This window comes from Coregonus lavaretus, assembly GCF_964263955.1.
Source record: "Coregonus lavaretus genome assembly, chromosome: 2".
Taxonomy (NCBI): Eukaryota; Metazoa; Chordata; class Actinopteri; order Salmoniformes; family Salmonidae; genus Coregonus; species Coregonus lavaretus.
This window is the reverse complement of record NC_139989.1, coordinates 31,048,356-31,067,250: the sequence shown is the minus strand read 5'-3', so window position 1 is coordinate 31,067,250 and position 18,895 is coordinate 31,048,356. Positions and strand designations below refer to the sequence as shown.

Genomic DNA, 18,895 nt, shown 5'->3' with positions numbered 1-18,895 from the left:
CTATTGGCTTGTTTGAAGATTGTAGACCCTGACACATTCCACCAAGACAAATTCATAATTAAAGACGTCCTCCAGTGATGTTGGAAAAGTAATATCCTAAGTGTAAAGTACACACACCAAAAGGTAAAAATAGGTTTAAGCCAAATAGTGTTTAGACAACTGCAAACGTCAAGGAATAGGGCATTCAAGGAGTTGGTTGGACGGGAAGTTGTGATGTCAGCCTCCCCCTTGCTTGAGGAACACTAGAGGAAAGACTCCACCCCTTGTGCCATGCCATGACTTACCCGGACCACCTATTGAGATGTGCCTTTTGTTAAGTAAATCAGGTGTTAAATGAGGTGTAAAGGAGACTGGAGTGCCACTTTGAAACAAGACTTGTAATACATTTTATGAAAGCATTTATTTTCAATACACTTTGTAAAATAAATCAATTTTAAAGAACCTCTTTGGTTTATAAAAACAAAACCACATTGATACTGAAACATGATGCAGCCTGCCACCACCCCCATTACTCCCAACTTGTGTGGGAAGGTTACCCAGAAGACTGCTTGCACAGGTGGTCTACATCATCTTCAGTGGAGGTCTACCCATGACTGAGGTGAACAACCAATATGGGGGCCACTCCCACCGACCGTACCATCAGCTCTATGAAGGAGAGGACTAACATCCCCTTCGCTGAAGCTACAGTCAAACTCATTGGCAGCATGTAATCCGTCGTCATATTCACCCCCCTCTACATTGGCGTTCACCGTCTGTCTGCCCATCTTGTTCTGTCGCCAAGGCGGCCATGGTCGGTTGCCAGGGTTAGCTGTCCGATTTGCCCTGAAAGGAAAGACAAATGCACTTTGGTTACGGTTCTGCCTACTTGACCGTTTGCTACGTGGGAGCACTTAAGGGTGGTAGGAACCTAGTACCAAGATAGGAACAAAACAATGCCTTTAAATAGTATTTAGTAGGCCAAAAAGGCTAACTTTATATTTTGTCCCACACCTGAGCCCCAGATGTCAGAATCCATGTTTAAATTGTGAAGTGCATACAAAGATGGGGGGACCTTACCTCAATTTACTCACGCCTTGGCTTTCTTTTCAGTGTTCTGTAGTTTCTCTACGAGTTTGCGCTCGTGGCCTCCGGGGTTGGGTCGGTTGGTGTTGTCGCTGGCTTCCTTCTTTGTCCTCCCCTTGCGGCTAGCGCCACCTGGAAACAGTGCGAGTTCACAGTTCAGATTGTGAGACTTGAAAAACAAAAAACACACCCACTTGCCCCCAATGCAACATTGTAGAAGTCAACATGTGCCACTTGCGACATGTTGAGGAGTTTGGAAACTTCAGCATTCTTCATAGAACAAACGCCGCCGAACCATTGAAATTGAATGATTCTTCGATTTTTTTTGCGGCGACCATTATTTGCTGCTCATAACTTGATAATTCATTGCACAAACAAGCATAAAAAAATACTGATTCTTACTTGTGTATTTTTCTGAAATGTTGTAGTATTCATATTCGTCGTAGTGTTGTTCTTCAAAGTGGGTTGGCTCAACATTCTTCACGTCTACGAAATTTGACATAGCGACGCTTCTATTGAACAAATTAAAACTAACTTTTCGCTGGACAGCAACAAAAACAACTTTAGAAAGCAGTTATTTTCCCACAAATGTCTTTCTTTCGACTCGATGTGATTTATGAAGCATGGTCGCTCCTCCCTTTCTCCACGTCTCCCTGTTTTGTTATGAGTCCTCCCAGTTTTGTTATGAGTCCTTGGCCCTTGCCTGAGTCAGTGAAAGTTGCATCAGTTTTTGGTAAATATTTGACGCCAACTAACTTCCAATAAAATGTAACTGTAGTTTAAGGTCACTCATGTTTGTTCGTTTAAATCAGGTGCCCTTTATTTATTTAATTTGCTCTTAATCTCGTGGTACATGTTTTCCTTCTTTCTCTATTAGTAGCCTGTTTGTATTTGTGTAATCTATTCCATTGCAAAATTATGCTTTATGCTTTCTTTCTATTGGTCATCTTTCAATAGTCATTTATTTTACATGGGCAATTCATTTCTTAATTCTAAATGCACCTAGTTTCCTTCACCTACATGGTTTCTCTGCCCTATCAACCCCTCCCTCCTAGGAGACAAAGATTAGATTGGTTCAAAGCTCACACTTCTCATGTTTTCTAACAGCCACATGGTCCCTGACCCATTTTGATGCCCCCCTTTTCTTTGTATGACCTCCATTTGTCTGTCAGGGCCCCATCCAAAGGGTCCTTGAAGGTGAGATGTGTGAATGTGAGCATGTTGAACCAACTTTTGGTGACAATGCAAAGTTGACAGACAGATTCTGGTTATTCAGTAGGCATTGAACCCATTTTGATCGCAGTTCTATAGCGCCCATGAAATCCTATTGTGTGTGTGTTCTGACGTGTGCATGTAAGTAGAGAGGAAATTAAATGTGTGTGGTACTGTATAGCAAATACATGTAGGCTTACATAAAGGATATATATATATATATATATATATATATATATATATATATATATATATATATCTATATATATATATATCCTAGATAGAATGATTCAGACTGTAGTCATGACAAAGAAACATATGACTGTCTGTATCTGTGAGAATGATGAGGAAGGGCTCTTTACTCACATAAATCTACTCATCATGTTCAGAGGCTGTCGTATAAATTACAGGCCTTGAACCAGGAGCTATGAGTAAAACTTCTCAAAGTAGCCTTTTCTCCTAAAGCCTGGCTTGGATATTCCACAAAGCAGTCCTTTTGGATATTACCTAATTGTTTTTGAGCAAGGGAGGTTTGACGCAGGCGTACTGAAGCAGGGAGAGAGTTCTTGGCATATTTTACTTCCCTCGCTGCCTCCATAAACAGTACTGTACTGCCAATAAACTGGAGTCAGAGCTGAGAGGCGTGGGGCTTCACTCTCTCTTTGTCCCAGTCTCTCTTCTTTATTTATCTCTCTTTCACTCCCACTATTCATATTTCTTACATTTGTGCTTGTTTCCTTTAAACGGCTATCTCTCAGTTGTCTAACATTCCTGTTTTTTCTTTCACTGTTTTTCCTCCTTCTCCCCTTACTCTATCTGTGACTCCTCCTTCCACGCTTTCTTGGCCTCAGTCATGTGGGCGCTCTGTTCAATAAATATTTGCTGAAATACGAGCTTACCCATATGAGCTGTGACTAAGCCTGCTCTCAACAAACACACTAAACACACAAAGACTCACACACACAATTATAAACAGCACAGAGCACCCCAGACAGTTTTGACGCATGGCAGATAAGCCAACACTTATCTGTGTCTGTCTTTGGTCTGTTTTACGACCCCCCTCTCCACACACACCTAATTAATATTAAATAGATACAGTATATTGCTTTACATTAGGGCACTGTCTACCTAGATTTACATTCATATTAGTTCTCTATTGAGTTTTGTTCTTAGTGATTGTTTTGCTGTTTATGTAGTTGTTTTCTTCACCATAGTGTTTACAGCTGGTGCTTGTTTCGAGTGGCCAAACCTCCCTCACGTTCTCTTTTGCCCCTCGCAGAATTCTGCTGAAGGAACATTTTGCACAAGCTTTAGAGAAAGGACAGAACATTACAGTCTGATTGAATGTGTTTACAAGAAATGCCCCCAAAAAACTGTATGTTTCAATATGTAAACATTGAGGAGAGATGTTTGGAAGATGGAATGTAAGTGGTGAAGTAAATTACATGGGCTGTAAACATTAGCTAAACGAATTCAAACAACAATTATATTTACTTGTGATTATTATTATTTTTACATTAGAACGCCCATATGGTAGAGAGGCCTTATTTCTATACAGTCTTTGGCCGAGATGCAATATTGAAAGACACGTAAAACAAACGTTTGGGGTAGTACTGTTTGTCCTCGCTGCCAGTCCGTAGTAGGCCTTGAAACGAATGAAAGCTAACAAGCTATCTAACTACCTAAGGTAGGTAAATAGTATGAATGTATAGTTCTAAACATTTTGCGACCACTTACCAAAATGTAACTTTACTCCACAAAATAAACTGCGTTTGGTGGTTGATAAAAGGAAAGATCACGTTTAAGTCATCATAGAAGCTAGCTAGCTATTTAGCCAGCGAAGCTAGCCAGCTAGATTTTCACAATTTATCTGCCTAGCTTCCTGCAATATTATATGTTTGTTCTGACCACGTTAGCTAACTCTTGCTGACAACTTGCCAGTACAAAGTAAATGTGCCATAAGTTGCGAACAATACAGCTACCTAGTTATGTAACCTTACTGTTCGCTAGCTAGATATGTTAGCCAGAAGATTCTGACCCTACCGTTAAGCTTGTTTACATTGAGCTGCACTGGGGTCAGAACGTAATCATGGTTAGATTAAAGGCCCATTGCAGTCAAAAACGTGATTTTCCTGAGTTTTATATATATATTCCCACATTATGTAGTTGGAATAATACTGTGAAAATGATGATCATGCCTTTAGTGTAAGAGCTCTTTGAAAAGACTGCCTGAAATTTCAGCCTATTTTGGTGGGATGGAGTTTTGGCCTGCATGGTGACAACACCAGGCGGTAAATTAGTTAATAGACCAATGGGCGGTATTAGATTGTGCTGAGCTGCGGGGCTCAGTGACGTGAATGGGCAAAAGCGGTGAGGGAGGAGCACCCTTCTCAAATTGAAAATAAATCTACGGAGCATGGTACAGTGAGGGAAAAAAGTATTTGATCCCCTGCTGATTTTGTAAGTTTGCCCACTGACAAAGAAATGATCAGTCTATAATTTTAATGGTATGTTTACTTGAACAGTGAGAGACAGAATAACAACAACAAAATCCAGAAAAACGAATGTAATTTTTTTTATAAATTGATTTGCATTTTAATGAGGGAAATAAGTATTTGACCCCTCTGCAAAAAATGACTTAGTACTTGGTGGCAAAACCCTTGTTGGCAATCACAGAGGTCAGACATTTCTTGTAGTTGGCCACCAGGTTTGCACACATCTCAGGAGGGATTTTGTCCCACTCCTCTTTGCAGATCTTCTCCAAGTCATTAAGGTTTTGAGGCTGATGTTTGGCAACTCGAACCTTCAGCTCCCTCCACAGATTGTCTATGGGATTAAGGTCTGGAGACTGGCTAGGCCACTCCAGGACCTTAATGTGCTTCTTCTTGAGCCACTCCTTTGTTGCCCTGGCCGTGTGTTTTGGGTCATTGTCATGCTGGAATATCCATCCATGACCCATTTTCAATGCCCTGGCTGAGGGAAGGAGGTTCTCACCCAAGATTTGACGGTACATGGCCCCGTCCATCGTCCTTTTGATGCGGTGAAGTTGTCCTGTCCCCTTAGCAGAAAAACACCCCCAAAGCATAATGTTTCCACCTCCATGTTTGACGGTGGGGATGGTGTTCTTGGGGTCATAGGCAGCATTCCTCCTCCTCCAAACATGGCGAGTTGAGTTGATGCCAAAGAGCTCCATTTTGGTCTCATCTGACCACAACACTTTCACCCAGTTCTCCTCGGAATCATTCAGATGTTCATTGGCAAACTTCAGACGGGCATGTATATGTGTTTTCTTGAGCAGGGGGACCTTGCGGGCGCTGCAGGCTTTCAGTCCTTCATGGCGTAGTGTTACCAATTGTTTTCTTGGTGACTATGGTCCCAGCTGCCTTGAGATCATTGACAAGATCCTCCTGTGTAGTTCCGGGCTGACTCCTCACCGTTCTCATGATCATTGCAACTCCACGAGGTGAGATCTTGCATGGAGCCCCAGGCCGAGGGAGATTGACAAGTCTTTTGTGTTTCTTCATTTGCGAATAATGGCACCAACTGTTGTCACCTTCTCACCAAGCTGCTTGGCGATGGTCTTGTAGCCCATTCCAGCCTTGTGCAGGACTACAATCTTGTCCCTGACATCCTTGGAGAGCTCTTTGGTCTTGGCCATTGGTGGAGAGTTTGGAATCAGATTGATTGATTGCTTCTGTGGACAGGTGTCTTTTATACAGGTAACAAACTGAGATTAGGAGCCTCCCTTTAAGAGTGTGCTCCTAATCTCAGCTCGTTACCTGTATAAAAGACACCTGGGAGCCAGAAATCTTTCTGATTGAGAGGGGGTCAAATACTTATTTCCCTCATTAAAATGCAAATCAATTTATAACATTTTTGACATGCGTTTTTCTGGATTTTTTTGTTGTTATTCTGTCTCTCACTGTTCAAATAAACCTACCATTAAAATTATAGACTGATCATTTCTTTGTCTGTGGGCAAACGTACAAAATCAGCAGGGGATCAAATACTTTTTTCCTTCACTGTACATCATCCAGTAACATACAACATCTCTTTTCCACAAAATCTATGTTTGAATTTTCAAACTAGTTTTCATTGGAAAGGCAGATAACGCGTTTTTATCAAAAGCAATCACTTTTTAATGTGAAAACACAGAATCCTACTCATAACTCCACGTGCTTAAAATACGTCACTTTTGTTTTGAGCCAACTTTGCCGTGGGCTTTGAATGGGGCACATGGCTCACGCCCGGGAGGCAGCCCAGTTCCAAAACGAATGCAATCAACTTTCCCCCGTTGCAAAACACACCTATCCGGGCGCCCGGGCCAGATTAATCAAATCCCCTCAGTAAGAGAATGTGTTCCAAACCTCTGCCAATAACAGCTAGTTTTCCATTTTCCCCTCCCCACATAGACCACTCCCAGACAGTCCTAACAAAATTCTTGCTTGAGAAATTGCTCTTTGCTAAGAAGCTATTTTTGTTTTTTTGTTGACCATTTTAATTGAAAACAGTCACAGTAAGGTACTTAATTGTTACCCAGAAGTTATTTGATATTGAGAGAAAAACGGCAGCATTGGACCTTACTGTGGATCGGAAAACCTACTTCAATGCAGAGATGGGATGTGACACTGTACTCTAAATTTTACCTATATCCAAACTGATACATCGAGAAGATTGAAATACTGCTAGTTTTCCGGAAAGCTGCCCTTTGTGTCCTCGTGCTAGCTAGCAGTAGCCACCGCCCCCATTTTGGAATGGCAGTGTCAGCCAATCAGCTCCTTTGTTGTCTAACGCAACATGCCATTTGATAATGGCTGCTGTGGCTACTGCTGGATAGCATGAGGACGAAAATGGCAGCTTTTCTGAAAAATAAGCAGTCGTTCAATCTTTCCAGTGTAACAGTTGGGATAATGGTACAGTTCAGAGTACAACACAATTTCTCATCCCCAGAGTGTTAATCTAAGCATGATGACGTTCCGACCCCAGTGCAACTCAGTGTAAAGAAGTGTAACGGTAGGGTCGGAATCTGCTGGCTAGCTATCATGTGTGCAAGGCATGTCTATCATGTTGCTGCTTAACCTCAAGTGAAACTAATTTGATGAATGCATTTTGGACATCTCGTTACCACAGGCAACATCATGTCGGCGGACACTAAAATCGCAGAGCTTTTAACAGAGCTCCATCAACTCATTAAGCAGACGCAGGTAAGTCTCAACCAATGGTTGCTACGCCCAAGTGCTGTTGTCATCAGGAGCACTGACCAGTAACTCAGGGACCACAGTGGAGGACGGTCATTTGATGAATAAATAGCTACCTAGCTAGTGATATTCAAATGTGACTCCTATGGCTCATATTTTTACATCATGCCATCATAGGGATTGAAGTCACATTTGGGAGTAATGTAATACCTAGCAATACAGAATAGGAATGATATGCAGAGATCAAATTAAATCTCATTGCCAAAATATCAGTCACTGTAATACATTTAAATTGTGTGTGCACATTAAATGTTATTCTTGCTGATATATTGCATTATTTAGCACCTATGCAACAACCACACATTGTAATATAAATCCCTTTCCTTCTCTTTTTCAGGAGGAGCGGTCGCGCAGTGAACACAACCTGCTCAACATCCAGAAAACACATGAGAGGATGCAGACTGAGAACAAGAGTGAGCCTCTACCTCGCCTCCCCACATTCCCCTTTGTCCATCAACACTGCAACACTATTTTATAACTCTTCATATCACTGTTACACACCGTTTCTGTTTATGTGTCATCTGGCTAAGCCTTTACCCCACACACACACACGTTATGTTCTTCTATCCTTGTGGGGACCTAAAATTAATTTCCATTCAAAATCCTATTTTCCCTAACCCCTAAACCTAACCTTTACTCGTAACCCTAACCCCTAAAATTAAAATAGCCTTTGTCCTCATGGAGACGTGGGAAATGTCCCCACGAGGGAGAATTTTCCTTATTTTACTATCCTTGTGGGGACTTTTGGGGATTTTCGATCCCCACAAGGATAGACAAACCAACACACACACAGTGTAAAAGGTGTTATTCTTGTCCCCATCTCCCCCAGCCTCCCCTTATTACCGGACTAAGCTGAGGGGACTCTACACCACAGCCAAAGCAGACGCTGAGGCAGAGTGCAGGTCGGTAGCCTACACTGACATCCCTATGCCCCTTGAAGTGTCCACTGATCTAATATGATAGGGTTGGTGTAAGCCATTTAATGTAATGTTTCCTTTCATCTATCCAACTGTGGTAGTTCAGTGATTAGATGTGTTTTTGTCTTGCGTTCAGAAATCATCGCCACCATGTGGAGTAAGTAAGTACAGCTCCAGTCCAAAGTAATAAGTCGGGCACCACTCTTTCTCTCCTACAGTATTCTTCGTCATGCCCTCGACAAAATTGCAGAGATCAAATCCTTATTGGAGGAGAGGCGAATAGGTAAGAAGAGTATGGCTGTGACTGAATTCTCATAATAGCCTACATCCCATTTAGGAAGAAGAGGAGACGAGGAGAAGAAGCCACTGTATACTATTGAGATGCAGCCCATACCTCACTCTCTCCTCTTCTCTCTCAGCGGCTAAGATGGCAGGGGTCTACAGCGACAATGACCCCCCCAGGAAGACCATGCGGAGGGGGGTGCTGATGACGCTGCTCCAACAGTCAGCCATGACACTCCCGCTGTGGATCGGCAAGCCAGGAGACAGGTAGGGTCTGAGTCAGTCTCTCTCCTGAGTCCTGTTCAGTAGTGCACAACATAGCAAAACGTTTTGCAACAGGAAACTAAAATCTGTGTTCTTATTGTGTACAGTTTAAGTTCAGTACCTCCCCCACCTTTCTTCCACCTGCCCCTTTATTCTGTCCTCCATTACTATATTACTCCCCCCACTCCTAAAACCCTCCATCCTTCCCTGTATCCCCCTCTCCTCCAGTCCTCCTCCCCTGTGTGGGGCGATGCCAGCCAGCAGTGACTACGTGGCCAAGCAGGGGGACAAGGTGGCAGCGCGGGTCAAGGCCGTGGACGGGGACGAACAGTGGATCCTGGCCGAGGTGGTCAGCTACAGCCACTCCACCAACAAGTAACTATCAGCAAATCAGCTCCAGCCACTGTTAGCCAATCAAGTACAGCCATGTACCACTGTTAGCCAATCAGCTACAACACAGACTGTTTTGAGTTGTATTCTTCTGCTCTGTCCTTCAGGTACGAAGTGGATGACATTGATGAGGAAGGAAAAGAGTAAGTCAATGTCTTCATTTTCTACATTTCTCTTCCTACTATTTTGTCTTGTAGTAAATTATATTTTATGCCCTGAAAATCTCACCTCGGATATGATGACAATTATCTACTCTACTTCTTCTCCGCCATCTCCCATCCTCCTCCTCTTGTCCTCCTACAGGAGACACACCCTGAGCAGGAGGCGTATCATCCCCCTGCCCCAGTGGAAGGCCAACCCAGAGACGGACCCGGAGGCCCTGTTCAGTAAAGACCAGCTGGTGCTGGCCCTCTACCCCCAGACCACCTGCTTCTACAGAGCCCTCATCCACACACCCCCACACCGGGTGAGACATGGAAAGGGAGAGGAGGGGGGGACTGATTGATGTCATTTGAATACATTTTATTTGATGACAAAACTACATGAAGCTGGTTCAGTTGGATAAAATTTTACTGTACGCCAATCCCTGCATCCAGGAAGGCCCCTCGCTTGGCAGCTTCCCCTCCAGTAATCCTAACCTTAACCATTAGTGGGGAAAATGCTAAACTGACCCCAAATTAGTGAACCCTGTTCTCCCCACTAACCACCATGTTCTCTCTGCTCTCTCAGCCCCAGGACGACTACTCAGTGCTGTTTGAGGACACGTCGTACGCAGACGGCTACTCCCCGCCCCTCAACGTGGCTCAGAGATACGTGGTGGCCTGCAAAGAGAACAAAAAGAAGTAAATAAGAGACTGATGAAAGTCAAGAGAATACAAGGGGACTGTGACTGAAGATACTGTATTTTGTCAGACTTGACAAATACACTGTGTAGACAAGTGTTCCTAGACAAGTGTTTCCACCCACCCCCCTTCCCAGAATAACACTGGATTCCATACCCTAGTCACACGTATGGACACACTGAGGTCGGGTTTGGGAAGCTATCTGTGAGGCTCAGTCAATCTAGGGAGTTGTATTGATATCCAACAGTGTGTTATTATGGCTCATCTGTTTGATAATTGTGAGACGTGCAAGATGTTCTGTGCTCTGTTCTGTCTGTATTGGCCTGGTGGTGACATGACTATGCTTCTTGTGGAACGGGCTATGATGCATGTGTGTTATATATTTTTTAACATGTTAACAAAAACAAATGTTTTTCATTGATATGTCGACTATGGACACTGACTGAGTAAGAATAAACCGTTTTATATATATATATATATATATATATATATATAAAATTTGGCCTCTATTTGGGTACACATGAAAAGTGGTTTTAACATTTAGTTGAAATTGTGAGTGGCTGGGAATCTTACACAAATCTTGTACAACCTTATTGTTAGAATATAGAGTAGACTGTTCAATCTCTTTAAAGAAATCAATACTTTTTCATAAATTATTGAAGATGACATATAGTAGTGTTTTTCCTTTGCCCCTGAAAGCAAACACATACGTTGGAGTAATAATATGCAGTGGTGTAAAGTACTTAAGTATAAATACCTTAAAGCAGGGTCGCAACTTTGGTTTTAGAAGTGGGGGTGACATTTTTTAAAAGTACTACTTAAGTAGTTTTTGGGGGTATCTGTACTTTGCTATTTATATTTTTGACAACTTTTACTTTTACTTCACTAGATTCCTAAAGAAAATGTACTTCTTACTCCATACATTTCCCCTGACACCCAAAAGTACTCTTCACATTTTGAATGCTTAGCAGGACAGAAATGGACCAATTCACACACTAATCAAGAGAACATCCCTGGTCATCTCTACTGCCTCTGATCTGGTGACTCACTAAACACAAATGCTTTGTTTCTGAATGATGTCAGAGTGTTGAGTGTGCCCCTGGCTATCTGTAAATAAATAAAAACACAAACAATTGTGCCATCTGATTTGCTTAATATAAGGAATTTGAAATTACTTTTACTTTTGATACTTAAGTACATTTTTGCAATTACATTTACTTTTGATACTTAAGTATATTTAAAACCAAACACTTTTAGACATTTACTCAAGCAGTATGTTACTTGGTGACTTTTACTTGAGTCATTTCCTATTAAGGTATCTTTACTTTTACTCAAGTATGACAATTGGGTACTTTTTCCACTACTGATAACATGTTCAACTACCTAAGACATTGCCTCGAATCTAGGTTGTGCCTTTAAATTTCGAGAAAATTAACAACTAAGGAATAACTTTTCACTTCTCTTACGGACTTCTCAAACCCCAAACCCCGGCATGGTCTGCTTGGTCTGCTTCGTAATCGTTCCTGGAAATCTTGCCATGCTGCGCCTCTGGGTTTACAAACTCTGTGACAGTACAGACCGCGTCCCACGACCACGTCTTCTTCTCAGAGATGATTGGTCCAGAATGAGGTCACAACCTCCCCCCAGCAAACACTGATGCGATTGGTTGAAATCATCACATTAGAGGGAAACAAGATGGCTGAAGTGGTACGTTTTTTCCGGGACGTCCAAAAGAAAAGTTTTCACCGATAAACTAGCATATTATCATTTAGTGTAGAAAGCAATCTAGCACAAAAGCATGCAAACGAGTCTTTCAACTCAAGTAGCCAGCCAGCTAGTTAAAACAATAGCTCGATCTGTGCTAGTATAAGCTAGCTAGCTACGTTTACTGGTGCTGCTAGTGTCAATGTTTATTTTCATTATTAGCGTGCATAATATGAGTTCTAACCAAGCCAGCCATCCCCAACCGGCTGTGATAGATCCGATCAAACTAGACCTGCTGAGTGAGATGGTTGGTGTATGGCAGGGGTATTCAAATCTTACTTTACGACGTCCGGACTACTGCTGATTTTCTGTTCTACCTAATAATTAATTGCACCCATATCAGTCGCTGATTAGAGGGGAAGAATGGAAAAAAGCAAGAGAACTGACTTCGAGGTCCATATTTTAATTTGAGGGGTGTATAGTGTCATCGATGACAGTTTGCTAGCTAACTAGCTTGTCAAATGTTTACACGTTTGTCCAACTTACAGTAACGTTAATTCAGCATGTAAAGCATCGATCAAAGCTTACTGCGCGTGTGTGTGTGTGTGTGTGATCTCCCCCCCCCAGATTTCTGACAGTGACAGCGACCTTGAGTCGACCGCCCTCGTCAAGCCTCAACCCAAACGGCGTCGTATTATCGACCCCTCGTCTGTTACCACCGTGCCTATCTACTCTAACAAGGTGTGGCCCATATATCCTATTAAATTACTTATATTCCTGTTCCTATTTAATTATTCTAATTTTATGGTGTGAAGTTCTTTACTACTCTGCTACTGGCATAGTTAATTCTATTTGCTTTATTTATTTATTTTATTGACTTGCATAGTCTATTTGTCTGTGATTCTCAGTATCACTGTGGGGCCGGAGTATATCAAAGTAGATTGATCCATCCACACAAATATTTGGATCTGTACATCAACTGCTGCAGATGAACAATTGCAGAACTCTCACACAGCTTTTTTGCCTTGCCAAAGCATTGGGGCTGGGCTATTGGTCAAATCTATTTCATTACCGAATACTTGTAATTTTGTATTCATGTTTGCAGGTGAACAGCAGCTTACAGCTGAATCCAACTGTCTTCGCCTGCGATGTTAATGCAGGTATGAACTACAGACAGACACACACACACACTGACAGACACACACCCACTGACTGACTGACAGAGGTCTGGTCTGCTACTAGTTAATTCCAGTTCAATTCCTGTCTGTTGAACTGAACATGGAATTACATTTCTTACCTAGGTGACAAGGCACAGGAGCTCAGTTTGTGGGCCAAGTCTCCACCCTCAAAGAAAAAGAAGCCAATCAGCATTTCCTTGAATGACTCGGAGGAAGAGTCTGAGTCAGAGGACAAAGATCCGTGAGTTACTTGCTGCTAAAGTGTCTGATTCATTAGAAAGTTATAATTATGGTGTACTCTGTTCTGCTTATGTAGCATGTTTTTGTACTACCCCAGGCAACCAGAAGGTGGCAGTAGTGTATTTAATTTGTACTGATGTACAATATTTCAACTATGGTTTTAAAGCTGCAGTATTTAACCTTATGGGGGACCTGACCGAATTCACATAGAAATGTTTGTTATAGAGCTGCCATTTTCATGGGAAGCAAGTCTAAGAAGCGTTAAATCTGTTCTATGTGCGCAATTTCTATGCTCCCCATTCTTAAGTTTTGTTTTTTGTGTCTTTTACTTTCGGTTTTGTACACCAGCTTCAAACCGCTAAAAATAAAATATTTTTGGTTATGAAAAATATATTTCACAGCGGTTTCGATTGTACAAGGATTCTCTACACTATACTTACTTATTTTGTCACATAAACTGAAATTAGGCAAACTATTTAGAATTTTAGCAACCAGGAAATGGTTGAGCGATTCTGCATAGTGCATCTTTAACAAATTCTTAGTGTAGTAACCTATTTTTCCCCCTAAAATCTCTCTCTCTCAGGGTAGACATCCGCTCCCCCTCTCCACCCCCACCTCCAGGCAGCCCTTTTGTCAAAGTATCCAATCGGGCCAATCGAAAGATTCTGTGAGTTGACATTTTGTCTATGTCCGAGACAGAAATGCAATGCCCTTTCAGTAATGCAATTATAATATCATCACCACTCACTTTATCGGTCTCTCTCTCTCTCTCTCTCTCTGTCTCTTTCTCCCTACGCCTGTCCCTGGTGGTGCTCTCTCCCTTTCTCCTCTCTCTCTATCTCTCTCTCTCTCTCTCTCTCGCTCTCTCTCTCTCTCTCTCTCTCTCTCTCTCTCTCTCTCTCTCTCTCAGAGAGATCAACAGAAAGCTTAAGGCTGTGGGCTCTCTCCTCTCTCCCGAGGCCAAGGGGCGGTCCGGACGCCGCGGCTCCCCCTCCCCTCCTTTCACCGAGTACGACGATGATGATATCATCCTCATGTCCCCAAACTCCCGGCCCAGGAGCCAGCCCCTCGCCCCCTCCCGAGACCATATCCCCCTGACATCCAGAGAGATTGCCCTCAAGTTCCGCAGCCGGACAGACCTCTACAAGATCCCTGTGCTAACCGTAAGAATCAAGAATAGCACCACTTCCTGTTATGTCATAGTAATGCTGAAGTGAGTGTGTCGTGACTCGGGTTAAAGGTGTAGGTTGCCATTAACTGGTGGTCCAGGGTCGGTTTTGTACATTAACTTCTAGGGGCCAGTTTCCCAGATTCAGAGTATATGTATTCCTGGACTAAAAATCACCTTTAACAGAGACTTAGGCTAGAGGATCAAAGAGGGCTTTTGTGTTCAATTCAGGCTGAATGTATGCTGAACAAAAATATAAATGCAACATGTAGAGTGTTAGTCCCATGTTTCATTAGCTGAAATAAAAGATCCCCGAATTTTTTTTTATACGCACAAAATTTCTCTACAATTTTGTGCACAAATTTGTTTACATCCCTGTTAGTGAACTTTTCTCCATTGCCAAGATAATCCATCCACCTGACAGGTGTGGCATATCAAGAAGCTGATTAAACAGAATGATCATTACACAGGTGCACCTTGTGCTGGGGGCAATAAAATGCCACTCTAAAATGTGCAGTTTTGTCACCACACAATGCCACAGATGTCTCAAGTTTTGAGGGAGTGTGCAATTGGCATGCTGACTGCAGGAATGTCCACCAGAGCTGTTGCCAGATAATGTAATGTTAATTTCTCTACCATAAGCCGCTTCCAACTTTCTCTACCATAAGGACCTCCACATCCGGCTTCTTCACCTGTGGGATCGTCTGAGACCAGCCACCCGGACAGCTGATGAAACTGAGGAGTATTTCTGTCTGTAATAAAGCCCTTTTGTGGGGAAACACTCATTCTGATTGACTGGGCCTGGCTCCCCAGTGGCTGGGCCTATGCCCTCCCAGGCCCACCCATGGCTGCACCCCTGCCCAGTTGGGAAATCCATAGATTAGGGCTTTATTTATTTATTTCAATTGACTGTTGTCCTTAAATAAACTGTAACTCTGTAAAATTGTTGAAATTGTTGCATGTTGCGTTTATATTTTTGTTCAGTATAGTTATGAAATTATATTAGGAAAACTGTTACCTTGGCAACAGAGTGTAATTTTTACTGCAGACTTCTGAGTGTGCCAGAGCTGAGATCAGTTGATGATGAGTGTGACCGCTTTAGAACCTGGGTAGTCTGTGCGCCACAAGACTCTTAAAGCCTACTAAGCATTTTGCATTATTAACTCAGGGAGCTAACACAAGTCTTCTGGTGTCAGGCAAGGTTACTCATCCTCATGTTAGCTTAGCTCAGTGAGCCACCTCTGCTACACAAGTAAACTGGAGGTTTCTTCTAGTTCCTAACTTGAAGCTCTTCATTCCCAGACTGTGCCCCTGAGCAAAGCGGTGGAGCAGCTGTCAGTCAAGCTCAAGGTACCGCCCTCCCGCATCCTGTTACTGAGGAGAGACATAGAGCTTCCTGTCCACTCCACAGCCAACGAGCTGGGCCTGGGCATCGCTGACATCATAGGTGAGATAACTCATAGTGGCATACATTAGTGGGATGCACACCTGGATGTCTCACACAGTCATTACATTTGACATTTTAGTCATTTAGCAGACACTCTTATCCAGAGCGACTTACAGTTAGTGAGTGCATACATTTTCATACTGGCCCCCAGTGGGAATCGAACCCACAACCCTGGCATTGCAAGCGCCATGCTCTACCAACTGAGCTACACAATGGGGAAAGTGTCGCACCTCAACTTCTAATGCAGTGGTACTCAACTGGTTTTGCCTCGGGACCCAAATTGAACCAGGTTGTCTCAGTCACGACCCAATTATTAGCATCGCGAAAAATTATCACCAAAATACAATGTGGAAAACTATTTTTTATGCGATATTGAAAGTAAATGTAGCAATTATATGATAAGGGAACAACATTCCCACCTGTTTCATTGTCAATAATAAAATCTTGCCCATATTCTTGATCAAGAATGTTAATAAACTCTGGTTTGAGACAAAAAAATCTACCAAAATAGCGCTGCTAATAGCTCTATATTGAAAATACTGTGATTGAAGATTTTTTTCTTCAGAGATTACATTATTAAAAAATGTACGTTCATTATAATTTCTACACACTTTCTACCTGATTTAAGTCGTTTAAGTTTAGACTGGAGTATATATATTTTTCACCCACCAGTTGAGAATCGCTGTTCTAATGCATTGTTTCATAATTTAAGGCAGCAATTCCACTTTCATTGTTTGATCACGAACCCTCTTTTCTGTTAACCCTACCCTCCCTTCTGTCAGACTGCGTCGTCATAGCAGCGGATGATAAACACGAGCCCGAGCAAAGTGGTGACATGCTCACTGTGCGACTGCAGGCCAAGGAGAAAGGCTCAGCACAGGAATATTCCCTACACAAAGTGAGCATTACCCAACGTTTCTCACAACTAAGAAGCTTGATTTGGGGTTGAGCACAAATGTGTAAGGATAAGGTTCAAGGGCAGAGGAAATGAAGCTGTTTGGAGTACAGCCTTAGTCTTAAACTCACCTTTTCTTCTCAACTATTCATAAAGAATATAATATTCCCCTTCTCTCTCATCTATCTCATTCTTCTCTTGCTCCCTCCCTCTCTCTCCCTCTCTCTCTTCCTCAGGATGCCCCCCTGGGCTCCATCCTCTCCCAGTATGTGTCCAGTATGTCCGTGGATGCCAGACGCAAGGTGCGCTTCCAGTTTGACGGGTCAAAGGTCGTCCACAGCCAGACGCCCTCCCAGTTGGACATGGAGGACGGTGATGTCATCGAGGTGTGGGTGTGAACACCTGTGGTATTTTCATAGAGCAGTGGTCCTCAAACGTCTCCTCTGTGATCCCCAGACTTTCACAATTTTGTTGTAGCCCTGAACGAACTCACCTGATTCACCTAGTCAAGGACTTGATGATTAGTTGACCATTTTAATCAGGTGTGCTAGCTGTGGAATAGGTTCTTCAATAATGCCACCGTCAATTTATGATTATTTATGTGTTTATTTACAAGATGTGTTTTGAACCGATTTTGAAATAAAAATGTCTCTGTTCAACTGAATGCACTGTTGATGTTGTATCTGAATTGTTTTTAAATGGACCTGTAACTGGTGTGGTGAGAACTCGATCCTTTGGTATATGACGATACGAGCGCTTATTTCAAAGAGCGCTCCGTAATTACGCCCCAGTGGGCAGAGCTAGGCATGTTGCACTGGGACACGTTTTAATATGGTGAAAAACCTCTCATTTTACAACGGCTCCGCCAGAGGGGGGCACCGTGTACTAGGTAGCCTACCTAAATTATTGGGATTATCTGGTTACCACCAATGTTCGGAATACATTGAGTTCGTTGTTGAAACAGACCATTTGGACGCCTTTTCACACGGATATTTATTTGTCAAAGGTCCGCGCTGGGTCTGTGTAAACTATGCGATTCTATTGGAGACAGGTTTATAGCAGTGAATGTCATCTATTAATTTACTGTTATAGTATTTCTAAGTAGCAGCCATACAACAGCAAGGGAAAGTAATTGTTCTCACTTTATGATAGAACATTCAGATTTGTCTGCCTGACTGTGGCGCTCTTTACCTGAATTGAAGGATTGTATTGTGATCACAACAAAACTACTTATTTTGCTCAAATAGAGATTTAAATAAATGGTGTTTCTTTAAAAAGATGGGCCTGGCTGCCCTTATTCTCCTTGTGGTTACCCAGCATTGTTGCTTATTTACCAGGTAAAAATAAATGAAAACGAAACAAGGACTGAAGCAATCTCCATAGACAAACATTGGCAGTAGAATGGTCTTACTGAAGCGCTCAATGACTTTCAACGTGGCACGGTCATAGGATGCCACCTTTCCAACAAGTCAGTTCATCAAATGTCTGCCCTGCTAGAGCTTCCCCTGTCAACTGGTCCTCTGTAGCTCAATTGGTAGAGCATGGCGCTTGTAACGTGGGTGGGTTCGATCCCCGGGACCACCCATACGTAAAAATGTATGCACACATGACTGTAAGTCGCTTTGGATAAAAGCGTCTGCTAGATGGGATATTATTATTATTAGCTGTTATTGTGAAGTAGAAACCTCTAGGAGCAACAACGGCTCAGCCGTGAAGTGGTATGCTCACAGAACCGGACTGCCGAATCATATAAAAATCGTCTGTCCTACCGAGTTCCAAACTGCCTCTGGAAGCAACGTCAGCACAATAACTGTTATCTCACCACACCGGGGGTCAGTTGAGGACAATGATTTTTAACATAATTGGTTGAGTAAGGAACAAAATATTTGTGGATTTATTATTAAACTATTTTCCAATGAAAGGCCTTTTTGTTTAGCTATCTATTCAGTATTCAGTCTCTGGTACAAAAAGAAATGGTCTCAGTTTCATTGTTGGTCGATTTCCAGTGGGTGGTGGTGTCATGTGAGTAAGGGGCG

General features: G+C 42.5%; 3 protein-coding genes across 6 annotated transcripts; 2 read left to right on the top strand and 1 right to left on the bottom strand.

The window, feature by feature from the left end:
• Window positions 1-381: 381 nt before the first annotated feature.
• Window positions 382-1,711, bottom strand: LOC311102308 (nuclear protein 1-like). The gene is made up of 3 exons (XM_084143611.1): window positions 1,465-1,711; window positions 1,057-1,194; window positions 382-822 (listed from the first exon to the last, which is right to left on the bottom strand). The coding sequence occupies exons 1-2, from the start codon at window positions 1,562-1,564 to the stop codon at window positions 1,067-1,069; spliced, it is 228 nt and encodes a 75-aa protein (XP_083999737.1). The 5' UTR covers window positions 1,565-1,711; the 3' UTR covers window positions 382-822; window positions 1,057-1,066.
• Window positions 1,712-1,799: 88 nt separating this feature from the next.
• Window positions 1,800-11,365, top strand: LOC311102286 (SAGA-associated factor 29). Of its 2 annotated transcripts, none has more exons than XM_084143583.1 (10): window positions 1,800-2,259; window positions 7,405-7,478; window positions 7,870-7,945; window positions 8,362-8,434; window positions 8,668-8,732; window positions 8,869-8,998; window positions 9,224-9,370; window positions 9,493-9,528; window positions 9,689-9,851; window positions 10,115-11,365. In XM_084143583.1, the coding sequence occupies exons 2-10, from the start codon at window positions 7,413-7,415 to the stop codon at window positions 10,229-10,231; spliced, it is 873 nt and encodes a 290-aa protein (XP_083999709.1). In that variant the 5' UTR covers window positions 1,800-2,259; window positions 7,405-7,412; the 3' UTR covers window positions 10,232-11,365. The 2 variants fall into 2 exon arrangements, with proteins under 2 accessions (XP_083999709.1, XP_083999708.1); XM_084143582.1 differs by lacking the exon at window positions 1,800-2,259 and adding an exon at window positions 3,564-3,961.
• Window positions 11,366-11,864: 499 nt separating this feature from the next.
• LOC311102261 (NFATC2-interacting protein-like) lies at window positions 11,865-17,523 on the top strand. 3 transcript variants are annotated; one of them, XM_084143540.1, is made up of 9 exons: window positions 11,865-12,238; window positions 12,559-12,672; window positions 13,037-13,091; window positions 13,233-13,350; window positions 13,933-14,016; window positions 14,260-14,512; window positions 15,820-15,964; window positions 16,747-16,862; window positions 17,096-17,523. In XM_084143540.1, exons 1-9 carry the CDS (start codon window positions 12,134-12,136, stop codon window positions 17,255-17,257), a joined length of 1,152 nt encoding a protein of 383 aa, XP_083999666.1. In that variant the 5' UTR covers window positions 11,865-12,133; the 3' UTR covers window positions 17,258-17,523. The 3 variants fall into 3 exon arrangements, with proteins under 3 accessions (XP_083999666.1, XP_083999668.1, XP_083999667.1); XM_084143542.1 differs by having other exon boundaries at window positions 11,865-12,255; XM_084143541.1 differs by having other exon boundaries at window positions 11,908-11,934.
• The last annotated feature ends 1,372 nt before the right edge of the window (window positions 17,524-18,895 follow it).

Bases quoted from the DNA above. Each gene is read 5' to 3' on its own strand.
- LOC311102286 (XM_084143583.1), top strand. From the start codon at position 7,413: ATGTCGGCGGACACTAAAATCGCAGAGCTTTTAACAGAGCTCCATCAA. The intron at 8,733-8,868 runs GTAAGAAGAGTA...CTTCTCTCTCAG, and splicing joins ATTGGAGGAGAGGCGAATAG to CGGCTAAGATGGCAGGGGTC. The intron at 9,529-9,688 runs GTAAGTCAATGT...GTCCTCCTACAG, and splicing joins ATTGATGAGGAAGGAAAAGA to GAGACACACCCTGAGCAGGA.
- LOC311102308 (XM_084143611.1), bottom strand. From the start codon at position 1,564: ATGTCAAATTTCGTAGACGTGAAGAATGTTGAGCCAACCCACTTTGAA. The intron at 1,195-1,464 runs GTAAGAATCAGT...CACTGTTTCCAG, and splicing joins CATTTCAGAAAAATACACAA to GTGGCGCTAGCCGCAAGGGG.
- LOC311102261 (XM_084143540.1), top strand. From the start codon at position 12,134: ATGTTTATTTTCATTATTAGCGTGCATAATATGAGTTCTAACCAAGCC. The intron at 14,513-15,819 runs GTAAGAATCAAG...CTTCATTCCCAG, and splicing joins ACAAGATCCCTGTGCTAACC to ACTGTGCCCCTGAGCAAAGC. The intron at 15,965-16,746 runs GTGAGATAACTC...CCCTTCTGTCAG, and splicing joins GGGCATCGCTGACATCATAG to ACTGCGTCGTCATAGCAGCG.